This window comes from Fragaria vesca, linkage group LG4, assembly GCF_000184155.1.
Source record: "Fragaria vesca subsp. vesca linkage group LG4, FraVesHawaii_1.0, whole genome shotgun sequence".
NCBI lineage: Eukaryota > Viridiplantae > Streptophyta > Magnoliopsida > Rosales > Rosaceae > Fragaria > Fragaria vesca.
The window spans coordinates 9,976,650-9,990,206 of NC_020494.1; the positions used below are offsets into that span (position 1 = coordinate 9,976,650).

The 13,557-nt window shown below is 36.9% G+C and overlaps 1 protein-coding gene across 1 annotated transcript; it reads right to left on the reverse strand.

Annotated features, from left to right (window-relative positions):
* Window positions 1–575: 575 nt before the first annotated feature.
* On the reverse strand, window positions 576–6,409 carry LOC101313790 (LEC14B homolog). Its single transcript, XM_004296728.1, has 10 exons — window positions 6,269–6,409; window positions 5,577–6,050; window positions 5,316–5,435; window positions 4,618–4,695; window positions 3,849–4,022; window positions 3,450–3,527; window positions 2,840–3,015; window positions 1,912–2,067; window positions 1,384–1,444; window positions 576–958 (listed from the first exon to the last, which is right to left on the reverse strand). Exons 2-10 carry the CDS (start codon window positions 5,964–5,966, stop codon window positions 767–769), a joined length of 1,425 nt encoding a protein of 474 aa, XP_004296776.1. The 5' UTR covers window positions 5,967–6,050; window positions 6,269–6,409; the 3' UTR covers window positions 576–766.
* Between the last annotated feature and the right edge of the window lie 7,148 nt (window positions 6,410–13,557).

Consider the following 13,557-nt stretch of genomic DNA (forward strand, 5'->3'; position numbering starts at 1 on the left):
AAATATCTCTTACCTCTTCTTCTTTTATTTTTATTTTTTTTAATCGAGACCATATGGTTTTCTTGAAGTTTTTTTTAAGATTAGAAACTAATTTGTGCCGGAAGATCATGCATTTTGGTACGAGTTTCACACTTAACTGTTAACTCGACCAGTTGTGGTGGTTACATGACTTGCATCTTTTATTCTTGGCAGGAAACATATCTTATATTAACCTTCCATAGATTACATGAAAGCCATCTCTAATCTAGAATTGTGAGGGACGTTGAACATCTTTTGAATCAGTCTAGTGAAAATGATACTATGCTGGAATCATCTACTAACGAAGAGATCATTGAAACGGTAGTAAATACGTCTATCAAAAAGATGATTTAGATCCAGATGATGATTAGGATCCACATAACAGTTTTGTTCTCTGCTGGGTAGCTAGCAAAATGTATTTCTCCCCTTGAAGGCAAGGTGCTTCTCGTTTGTAATAGGCACTAGAGCTTTCATTTCCCATGTAACTATTCTAGTTTTGGTTCAATGAAATTCACAAACCATAACAAGGGAAAGAGAAAACATGTCAACATGATTACTCATACAACATATGGATTTTGAGCATACGTATATTTGTACAGCCATTACACAGCTGTGAAGAAACGACGTATAATTTCTCTGTACTGACTGCACCTTTTAAAAACTATGGAGCATAATCTTACAACTTTCAGAAGCACTTATCAAATCAAGTACCAAGAACATCTAGTATGTGCAAAGGAACGAGCCATCCTCAATAGAAAGCCCTCCTCCGCCTTACTCTTGGCTTTACCACTGTAGGAACTTGATCATCTCCAGGAAACTCCCATCTCGCGATACTTCCATCCCAGGATGAACTGACCAGCATGGGATAAGTAGGATGCCAACTACAATCTCTTACCGGTTCATCATGATGGACGAGTTTTGCAACTTGAGCACCAGTCACCTTTATAGAGTGGAAAAATACATAAAAATTGAGCAGCACATTCTCGTAGGATGACAAGATTAGTAGAAATTCGAGCACCCATGTTTGCTTCAAGTGAACAAGACAAGCAAAGTTGGGACAACATTTTATGGTAGTGTTCCGACATTATAGAATAGAGACAGAAAACAGAAGGAAACAACCACCGTTCTTGCTTTGCCACAAATTCCATTATGCTAAAATCATGTTCATTTTTTTAATTCAAAAAAATAAAATAAAAAAACATGTTCATTTTATCCTAATCAAATTCAAAGATCCAAAGACATTGTATATACGCATGAGTGTGCAGACAAATACTAAAAGATGCAGTTACCGCTTCTCATTTCATTAGCTATTTCATAGTAGTTAAATACAAAACACACATCTTGATAGTGAGAAATGTTACATACCAGATCATAAATATAGACTGCATGATCACTAGATCCAGTGTAAATGTACTTTTGTCCAGTGCTGCAATAAGCAGGATTGGAAGTAAGAAACTTATCCAACACGCCAAAATATTAGCAACAGGGCAAACAAAGTATTACATATTGTCAGATGAAATGATGCCCTATAACCAAAAGAATAGTCAGCAAATTTGTGGGTAAAGGGAAACTAGCTGTTCTACTAGAACAACTTCCCAGGAGTTTGACATAATAAACAATGGACTTGGTAGATTCAATAACGTAACAGAGAACCAAAACCAAAATACTGCCTCTTGAACATGACATGATGCATAGACCAGCTACTGCAGTTTATTGATCATTAGAGCTCAGTGACGGCATCATGAACTAGTAAAGCCTTAACACAGTCAACTCTGTATTTACAAGGTCTCTCGTACTGAACAGACTCCAGTGAGTATCACTTTGCATTTTCGGAATTCACACACACTAAACCAAATTCAAAATACAGGACTAGAATACAGAACATATAATTACCTATATGCTGGAGAAAAGTAGCAGCGAATTAAAGTGCGCAGGACTGAATGGTCTCTAAATGTAGCCAAGGACTGATCAAAGGGATGTTTAGAAGTTCTTAAATGACCTGGGTACTCCATCCATCTGTAATCCCAGTCATGATCTGTAATCCTTGGACTGTTACAAGCATTGATATATTAGTGCGACCAAAATGTAAATATAGTACAAGGGAGACAAAAGTTAAAAAATAAAGCATGCACCCACATCCCACACCACAGAAACACACAGGCAGGCACACAGAAATTAACTCGACATATGCGAACTCCGTGCTTTATTATGGCATAAACAGAATAACAGACAAAAAAATTTATTTAAAATAAATTACTATATATATATATATATTTGTCGCGAAGAAAAGAAAAAGTAGTTTCCACCATGATTTGAATAACAACTTGACATGCTTAAATTTACAAATGATCCTCTTCCCAGCTTCACTGTATGTTACTAACCTTGCTGTTCTTGGCCCAAATATTAAAATTTGAATCCACAATACAAAACAATGGGAGGAAAAACTTAAATGCCCTTATAGACACGGTGAGAAGAGGATAAGAAATTTTCCCTAAACCTTAGGTAGAACTGCTTTAAAATTTTAATGTTTTAAAATAATATTCAATGTTTTCTCCTTTTGTCAGCAATTCAGCACTTATAAGTCATTATTCCCAGACCATATATCGTCTTCTTTATACTACTCACATAAGCTAATACATAATATTATAGTCCAGTAATCATCTAACACTATCATAACTCATAACATGTCAAAAGCAGATATCATATGAGAACACTAAAAATTAAGTCAACATATATGATACTAAGTAACTCTCAAATTTCTGTAGCACCACAGTTGAATGTGAATGATTTAAAATGAGCACGAACAAGCAACATCACGTACTACAAATTTCTAGAGGACATCTTCCGTATATCCCAAAGTTTGGTAGTCTGATCCTTCCCATTTGATATTAAGTAACGCCCATCTCCCCGACTATCAATAAACGTTATGCCTTCCTGATGTCCCATCAGAACCCCGGCTGCTTGCCCTTTCGTGACAAAGCAGCGTCTATCCCACACCTGTAAAAGCACATTGATAATGCCAAAGTTTCTGTCACTGAAGATCTAACAAAGCAATTAAGCAGAGATCAGAAGTATTTTGTATGTCCCTTTCTACAAATAGCAAGCCTCCCCTCCTAAATATGAAAAATGTATCAAAATGAAAATTGTGCTGCGGTTTTTACAACAGAACTTACTATTACCTAAGTCCAGTTCACAATAGTAGTAAAGTAAGTTGTGCATGATTTTGGAATTTGGCATCGAGCCATTGATTCATCATTGAAGCAAATCTTGCAACCACGACATTCAATAAGCACGTAAGAGTATAACACTTCAGTGACTACAACGAAAAATGCAGTTCTAGAAAGATCCAAAAGAGTACCAACAATTTAGAAATAGCATCAGTTTCTAGCTTTCTATATGTGAACTTTATAAGTAATGGACATCACCCTTACCTTACAGAGGTTATCATCACTGCCGGAAAATATAAGATGGCCAGTCTCATCTGCAAAGCATACTGTGTTTACATCTGACTGCCAAGGGGAAAAAAAGGTTTAATAGAAGTCTTTTAAGTACCACTGAATCAGTCACCAAAGGAAGAAATTGGAACAAGAAACTTAGTCTCAATATAAATATAGTCAAATCTTTCTAACACACCAATATAACAAAGCAATTTGATTATTTTCTATTTTTATAACCTTTAACATGGCGCAAAAGAATTTCATTTTCTGATCACAGATGATAGATAGAAAGGAGGAATTACAGCAGGTGCTATTATTATAAATAGTTTTGAGAATAATGATTGAGAGAGACAAGTGCTGACGATACAAAAACAAAAAAAGAAAATATTATACCGTGTGTGCTGGTATGTTGAGGCTAACTTTGTTTGCTTGGAGATCATAAACATGTATTGAAGCATCACTACTTCCAGCCACAAGCTCTCTTCCATCAGTTGAAAATTTAACAGAGAATATTCCAAATTCTTCATCATCATAATCAACAGAAAAATCGAGACCTTCATGTACTTCCTGGATAAAAACAAGATTGTTTTCAAATGTCAAACAAACATGACCAGAAAGTGATTCTATGACGCACGGCATTATAACAAAAACAACACTATAATTACCATTTAGAAGTGCACAAGTAACGCAATTGCAACAAATGTACAAAAGGAAGCCATAATCAGATAAACCCAAGCATTACATATTTGGAATCAGCAGTAAAACAAAACAATTGTCAAAGAGTAATTACATAAAAAATCAGCAAACTGATTGACTTCATATACCACAAGACTCAATAATATGAAAATTAACAATCCTTCTCTTTTCGTCAATCATAATATCAATTGAGATAAGTATAGCCTCATAGCTAGCTCACAACAGATCCAAACTAGAAAGGGTAACTTTCTATTTTGGTAAAATTGATATAAGTTCCTACTCAGATGAAGATAATAAAGCTACAAGCCAAAAAAGTCTGAAAACTTAACTAGTAATAAGGAAAAGCTTAGCAACATTATTGATGAAACAAGATCTACATAAAAATCATCTAAGCTGGTATTCTGCAAGCTATTTCATATTGAAGTGAAAAGCTAATCGCACTAGAACTATTACTATTGGCATTTACCGTAATGTTTGCAACTGACTCTGTCGTAGAAGATCCAGCATTGACAATATGGACAATAGGTGACATGCTAGCATATGCCTGCAAATTTTATGTTCAAAATAAGTGTGATGATAAAACAAAGAGACAAATGCAGAAAATCATTACACAAGAAGATTGATTAAATATGAAATTTAGAGTTTCATTAGCATTCCATATACAACTTTATTATGCAATCCAGTATGGTTTCATTACTATAAAGGCCCTTGCAGAATTTGCATTTATGTGTCAGTAGGTCATCAAGATTTCAACTATTCGTCAAACAGCCAAACGAAAAAAATGCAATAATTCGTAATTACATCAACTTTATCATCAGCTCATCATAGACACAAAAAATAGGGTAGTTCAGATCGTAACTACTATAATATCATGGCACCAAAATCCAACGAATCTGGATAGGGTCATCTTTGTCATCCTAGATACAACACCTAAAACTGTCCTGACAAAAGGACAAAACAATAATTTTGTACAAGCTAAGAGACTTGTGCAAAGCTGAAAGGGTGAACAATACGTACATTGCTTGATTTTGGATGTGCTACTTAGAGAATTTATTCAGCTTTGCATCAACAAAATACTCAGCAAATTAACTAAGACAACCAGCTATTAATAGTCCTGTAAGATACCCAAGTTCCCTGTTGTTCAGTGAATCATCACAAACTCACAAGATTTCGTTGATCTGGTGATAGAGATGTATCAGTAATTGTCCATCTCAAGCTTTTGGTTCGAATGTCCTTCTGAATTGTCCATCCCTTTTCAACATCATATATTCTAATATGGCCTCCCTGTTACATTGAAAAGGACAATAATTTAGTACCACTAAACTGCTAGCATATGGATTGCAAACTGAACTTTAGCACATGGACTGAAAATTACAACATGAATAAACAAATGATGTATCATCAAGCTTAAACAGTTCACAATACCTGAAACCCAGCAACAAAAAACAAGCCATTGTTCGAAAACTGAGAAACATATGCAGGGCTATTTGACTGGTCCACCCCCCAGGGACCATTAACGGGCAGATACCGACTTAAAACATGACAAGCATCCGCTGATGAAAACCTCCCTCGTCCCGAATAATTACTCTCACGGCCCATCAACATTTTCAGTGTTGATACCGGCAACCTCAACTTTCCGGGCAAAACCCCCCTCAAATGCTGATGGGGTCTTGATTTAAGCTTTGTGAGGTGAGCCACTTCATGATCAAGACTCTTTGATGCTTCGTTGGCTTCTTCACCTGAAGCAGAACCTTCAACATCATTTCCACTATCACAGGCACTATTATCTTTCCCAAACCTCCTTCTGTAACTCATTTCTTCTCAAATTTTAACCAATACCCACTACTCAATTCACCTTCATATCACTGAAACTAAGTGTACAATTCTGACTATGCTGACCTGCATATTGTAATTGTATATTTCAGGTTATTTACCCAATAAAGTTCCAAACTTTAACCTCAACAATCATATTCACACTTCACACACTACCTCATTGGAACCCAATTCAATTCTTCAGCAACTAAATCAATAACAGATGAACAAAAGACTCGAAATTTCGAATACCAATTTGGAACGCAAGCTTATATAGGCGTTGAGAGATAATCAAAGATACTTACTTGACTCTGCGTATCGAACCTTGAGCCGTGGAAGTTGGGAGGTACGAGGTTTATGTATGAATTGGAGTCATAGAAGAAGAGAGTCATGAACTCATGAATCGGTGTTTAAAAGGAATGGAGCTAAAAACTACATACGTGTTTGAATGAGGAAACAGATGGTGTTTGACTATGTAGGGATGTCTTTGGGTGTGGACCGTTTGATTCTGGTTCTTACCCAAACAGAACACGAAAGTACACTTGTTCTGATCACATGGTCGGACCCTTAACTATTCTAATAGTTGGTTATGCTGTACCTGGTAAACGCTGATAAAAATATCTGATCATATTTTTTAACTTCCGTAACAACCACGTACGGTGTGCAAGGCTGGAAATATCTTAATTTTCCGATCTGTTCAAGTCGCACATTCTTCTATTGTCCATACTGCTGCATTTATCGGCTCTTCTTAATTCTTATCGCTCTCTGAATGTGATGAGTCCTCCCGTTGTGCCAAGAAGTTAAACTTTGATGGTTCGGTCAATGACTCAATGCGTCATTTATGTAGCTGGTTTTGTCATAACGAATGAAGCTGGCTAGCTCTCCTTCAATCGTGGGAGCTCGCAAGCTTAATGGTGTTGATCCTTGTTTTTGAATGTACTGCTCTCAATTCTCAAAGATGGTCTTCTAGCTCGTTGCAAAGAATGCAAATCTTAGCTTGGTTACGGTGGAAGGCGACTCATCCCTTGCCATTCAATGCATCGATGGAATCATGGAACTTCTAATTAAGTACCTTGGTGTCTCAAATCTTTAATATGGGATATTCAGTAGTTAGTAGTTTATTGTAAAAATATTTTTCATATGAAAATGAAAAAATGAAAACGCCATATTGATGTTTTCATTTTTTTTCTTTGTAAAAATTAAAAATATCTTTTACTTTTTATTTTCCACGTTTTGAGAAATGTATTACCGATCAAAAACATTTTCATCTAACTTTTATTTTCAAAAATAAAAATACAAGCCTGAAAACGTTACCGAACGCCACCTAAGATGTCACACCCTAATTTTCGAAAGATAATTTTTTTCAAAAATTTGGGCATGATATACCTTAAAATATTAAATCTCAAAACCTGTTATTAACAAACTTCAAAGAACTAAAACTCAATGTGGTAATGTAAATGTCACACAACTCAACACCGAGTTAAATATTACATTTCCTTGTTTACATAAACTTGAAAATCAAGAAAATGAAACCACTCACATGAGTTTTAATAAAGTCTACCCCAAATATAAAAATATACAATGTACAGCAAAACCCAGCAAAAACCCTGCCACTAAGCCTCAACCCTGCTGATCTTCACCTGTAGGTCTAACCCCTACACAAAGAATAGGTGCACTGGGTTGTAAACAACAAACCTGGTAAGCTAAAAAGCCCGTATGAGTAATTCTCAAAATAACACGAAACCTCCAACTACCAATTATATCACAAGAGCAATTTATATCAATAATTAAATCCACAAATCCAACACTTTTTCAATTAACATATACTCATGAGTCCCATGTATTAATAAATACCCCTCATAACCTACAACAACAAAATGTGTACCCATGGGTCCCAGATACCATATGATATCTCCTATAACCTACACTGACAGACGGAGTAGAGCTCTATTCCTAACCGCAACCAATCACCCGGCCAAAGGCTTGGAACTCGGTTTGATTGTCTAATATCAAAACATAACAATGATAAATAGAATCTTAACCCCAACCAATCACCCGATTAAGGCTTGGAACCCGGTTTGGCTATTTATCCCACAATTCACAACTATCACAACATTATCATTAACAACACAAGATCACATCATAAATTATATCCTTTCACATAGATATATTTATATGAACAAATATAGATATTCACAAGGATAATCTATCAAAAATCAATAAAATTATGATCACATGAACCTCAAAAATAGCATATAAGGAAAACTTGTTTTATCTTACCTATGAGCCGTTGGCGATCAAGCTCATATATTTTTAAAAACAATTAAAAGCATATTATTAAATCCAACATCATCATCATTATCATCATCACATGATCATAATAACATTTGGTTTAAAAGTGAATCTTGGGGAGATTTACTCACCTAAATATCCCGCTGCAATTTCCACAAGACGACAATAGCAAGCCAAAACACAACTTCAAAATTCACCAAAAATAACACAATTAAAACCTTAATAACTAAAATACTATAGGTTATCACAATACCCTTAAACTAACCCTTAGTTCAAGGGAGGACATGTCAGGACCCACCCCGAATTTCACTCTGAAACCCGAGGTAAATCCTACGGGGTCCACCTTCAAGGAAAATTTGCAGAAAATTCGGCATAACCTTCCTTGAAAATGGACAACCCTTTCCTGAAAAAATCCAACTTAACACTTCTATAATCAAACATCCATCCTCATCTCCTGGAGCCTTCCTGCTCCCCAAGTTCATCAAAACTCCCAATAACAATTTCTCATCTAATAATAATTCCACAACCAACAACAAAGACATTTAGAAAGCTACTACTGGACTTTCAGAGCATATCTAATGATGAATGAAAACAATGAAAACGAATAAGCGGAAGCAGCCTCTGACTATGCCTCGACTCCATGTACGCTCGTCCTCAAATAACTTAGCCTGCAAATTGGGCATTTATAAACCAAAGGGCCCAGGGGAAAGTAATTTAAAAACGTTAGAGTGAGTGGACGAAAATAAATTCAATAACTTAACAATTAAAAAAACTTATATACTTTCCCACTTTTCAACTTTTAAAACTTAACAGCATGCAACTTAAACGTTCTTAAAACTTTAAATCCAAAATCACTTAATAAAGGACAAACCAGCCCCGCTGGTTAGTTACAACAGAAATCTCATAAGAGGAGATAAACCAACCCCGCTGGTTAATCAAATATATTATTGAGAAGAATAAAATAGGGGAAAAGTTATCACCATGAAAAAGGAGCCTCCCAGGCTCGGGTCGATGCCTCCCAGGATATAATAGCGTCCCACGCTAAGCACTCAACTCACATATGATGAGGACCACTAAATAAGGCTATAATAGCGTCCCACGTTAAGTGCTCAACTCACATATGATAAGGACCGCTAATAAGGCTAGCTAACTAATAAATATAAATACCGATCGGTTGCCTCCTAGGCTATAATAGTGTCCCACGCTAAGCGCTCTACTCACCATAATGAAGAAGACCGACTAATAAGGCTATAATAGCGAACTACACCATATGATGAGGACCGCTAATATGGTTAAGCTAAGCAATAATCAAGATAAACGACCTATAATATGGTGACTAAAACATACGAAGTCAACTTAAATCCATTAAACTTCCCCAAGACCAAACGAATGGTACGGTTCCAACCGTACAATGAAAATCAATCAAGAAGAAATCATAACACAAACTCAATGACGTGTCTCACACGTCAAAATATTCTCCAATTTATAAATATAAGCGAGATTTCAATAACAAATATGAATCATAAATAATAGTATCTCCGCCCGAAAATACTCGCTAAAATATTCTCCAAGTCAAAATCATTATGCCTCAAATAAACAATTAAATTATGAGGAGAACTACCGACAATTCCATTTTCGGTAATCATTTATAAAACTCAAAGTCAAGATCGATATTCCACCAATAATTTCGAGAATTAAAAATAGGAAACTACCGAAAATCCCATTTTCGGAAATCTTATATAAATCTCAGAATCCACCATTAAAACCATTTAATGAAATCCGGAATTTATAAAAATATCCAAACTCAAATATCAAAATAATAATCCGAGCTCAACTCCATAAATCATGACCAACACTTAATAAATGCACCAAACTCAAATAATTTTCAAGCTCATCTCATGAACTGAAAAATTATATTATATGCTCGGAAAATAAAATGATAGATTTGTTCTAGGATATTCTGTATCTTCTAGATATTCTTTATGTGTGTCTTGGCCTTATGCCAATAGGATATGTAGTTAGACTAGATCTATGTATTCATATCCTTATCATATTGGTATTGTGTAATTCCCTATATAAAGGGCTCATATCAATGAATAAGATGATGATTCTCTTGCTATCTCTTTGTCTCTACACTTTATACTTCAACACGTTATCATGCACTTTGTTCTAACCCTAGAGCCAATAGCCCACCATTTGTTTTCCAAACCCTAAAATCGGGCAGCCTTGTTTTTCCCGATTTCCGACCAAAATTTCGACTGCCCTCAGCCGGAATTTTATATCCCCAGAAAGCTCTCTCCGCCCCAGATCCAACGCCGCCGGCCTCACCCTGAGAACCGGCCGGAAAGTGACCGAACCGGCCGCCGGAAGATTCCAGACCGCCGTCGCTACCGACCACCGGTTCACCACCTTCCCTTGCTCCGATCAACCTGAATTTTGGACAGCAGCTTCCCCATCCAGAACTGCTCCTTCTGTCAAATTTTCAGTCCCAAATTCGAAGTATAAGTAGGCGAAACGTTGTTTCTCCTCTCGGCAGCCTCTAGAAACCAAAGATTTCATGATTGCTCGTCTTCCAAAGAAACGAGAAAGGTATGTTTTGAAACCTTAAACTTTTCCAAGTTCAATAACTCGGGGAGAATAAAATCCTTTCCTCCCTTCTCCTTCTCCATCTCCATTCTATGCTTGAGATTTTGTGTGTGCAGGTACCAAAAATCCCGGAATTTTATTCGCGGGTCAAGAGTGTGTTTGGTCACTCAAGCTTCATTGTCCAGGTTGTGTATGATCAACCCTGACATTTCTCCGGATTGTGTTTGATCAATCCGAGGCCTTTTTCGAATTGTGTTTGATCAATTCGCGGCTTTTCCGGATTGTATATGATCAATCCGAAGGACAAACCATTAAAAGCATTGTTTGTGACCTCTATCGAGTCTCATAACAACTTGGTTTTGTATGCAAGAGCAACGTAACATTCTGCTCATTGAGTTTTGACGTACTCGATACCTAAGGCGAATCTTCGCTCAGTATCTGTGGAACCTTTCACTAGAAAGGATTAACCACATATTTCGACCCCCAGGCTAACAAGCCTAGATGCCGAGATTTCACATCTCATGCACTCAAAGTCTTTGACGCATCACATCGACAAGCCTTCAATGACAATCTGTGCAAAAAGTAATGACCACAAAGTACTATGGAATGCACTCATGGAGCGTTTCTTGAAACGTCCATATAACTTTACTTGTTGAGTTATTAGTCAAGTGGATTGCTTACCACCTTAATTGACTGCATATTGTCGATGATCTTTTGTGGCATCATGATCCATAACCTTTAGCGGATTCGATCATCATCAAGTTCTCTAGGTCCTCCAAGTTGGTTTGGAATTACCAACGAGACTTGATTTTGATCATACAAACATGAATTGTATATATACGCTAATGTGATAAACTTATTTAGGATTATCCCCTAATGTGGGGACAACAATATGGGTCATGGCAACGGCAGAAAACTTCATGCCGATGTCTAGAAAAGAGGGGGAGGTGTCGCCGGCTCTAATAGCGACACTCCTGGTCTAGACACCATTTTGTCAAAACTACTCACGTCAGCTCATGACAATGCAACCGTTGTGGATCTTCGGATCACTGGTTCAAGATTGTCAAGCTCCTTCAAATTGTGAATGCATACAAAAAGGTATAGAAAATCAATATGAGGACAAGAACGTCATTCTCATGATCGCGAATTTCAAAGATTCGGATCCTGCTCTAGCTACCCATGACTTTGACGTCATCGACTAGACATTGATTTTCGTTCTAAGCTATATGTACTAAGGCATTGTATCGACGTCCTTCGTCTATTTGTGACCTCGATGTACTCACATTAGCAATAATGAATGCCCTGAGAATTTTTTCGAAGTTATGAAACTATTCTCCTCTTATGGTTTGTATTGATTTACAAAAAGATATACATTCTTACATCATCCTTAGAAACATGGCATATTGTGCCGATTTTGGTCTCTTCCTTTGAAGGGGACTCATGGCACCGCATCCTCATGGAGGATCGCCCACGTGTTTCCGGTTAAGTCTTCTACCCTATAGCGGATTTTTCATCATCAATTGTTCAACTAGGCTCATCCAAGCTCAATGTGATGTCTTAGAATTGTCCGAAATTAAGGAGATAGTGGTTTCAAGTGTGCCTCGCACTACCGACCCTTCACGGACATGCCTGGTCATACTGACTTGGAGTTACCGAAAGCTTTTGATTTTGGATCCCCCTACGCTATTAAACCAATTGCCGTCTTGCAAAAGACGTTGAAGACTTATCAAAACCGGAAAATTATCATCATGATCTAATCCTCTAGGTCCTCTGAGTTAGTTTATGTTCATGTCAGGGAGCTTTTGCTAACTACTCATGGAGTTTACGACCTTAGAATAACCGAAAGGACTTGGTTTTGATCATACACACGTCACTTGTGGCTACCGCAAAAGCCTACACGCCACTTGCAAGCTTCACAGCTTCGCACATGCCAATTCTACGAAAAACAGCAATCTGTCCCTTCTGGACAGTCAACTTCGTTTGAGCTTTGTGAACAGCTCCGGACGAACCAGACAGTGAGCTTTATATCATTGGAAAGCTCTATGAGTCTAGTTTTTAGAACTTTTCGCGGTTTGTCCATATCTATTTTAACGAGGAAGTTATGGCTGTTTTAGTGCGCAAAGGTCATTCTGCACGGAAATTTTTATGCACTCTCGGGATTGCAGCTTTTCGTAGCTTCTTTCAATCCTTCTAAATGGTTCAAGTGGAACTATTAACTAGCCTATCTACTCCTTCTTGTAGATATGTCTCATCGAGACATTGAGTGCTTCGCAGATAGTGGAACTATCCACAACATTCTAAGGAACCGGCAACTATCTTTGGATTTTGTGCCTTTGTAAATCTTCTGTGACTACAATGATTGAATCATACCGGTCATTCAAGGACGCGGTTTAGCTTAAATCTTGATGCCTCATGGCACCATGATCAATGTCACAGATACCCTCTATGCATTGAGAGGCAATTGAACCATATTGAGCTTTAAAGACATTCCTGTTAAAAGTTTTCATTTGAAAACACATTGTGAGAATAAACAAGAATTCTTTTGTGTATACCTTCTCATGAATGCGGACTGAAGCGCATCTTGGAGAAATTCATGAGTTAATCTAGTGGACTGTATGTCACTATGATTCGAATATCGAATCCCATGTTGTCGCCAAACATGATATTTGGGACACTGACTCATATAGGTTTTAGTTTGACCAAATTGGTCAACCTG

Bases quoted from the DNA above. Each gene is read 5' to 3' on its own strand.
- LOC101313790 (XM_004296728.1), bottom strand. From the start codon at position 5,966: ATGAGTTACAGAAGGAGGTTTGGGAAAGATAATAGTGCCTGTGATAGT. The intron at 3,016-3,449 runs GTAAGGGTGATG...GTGCTTTTACAG, and splicing joins GTGATGATAACCTCTGTAAG to GTGTGGGATAGACGCTGCTT. The intron at 1,445-1,911 runs GTAATTATATGT...TGCTTATTGCAG, and splicing joins TACTTTTCTCCAGCATATAG to CACTGGACAAAAGTACATTT.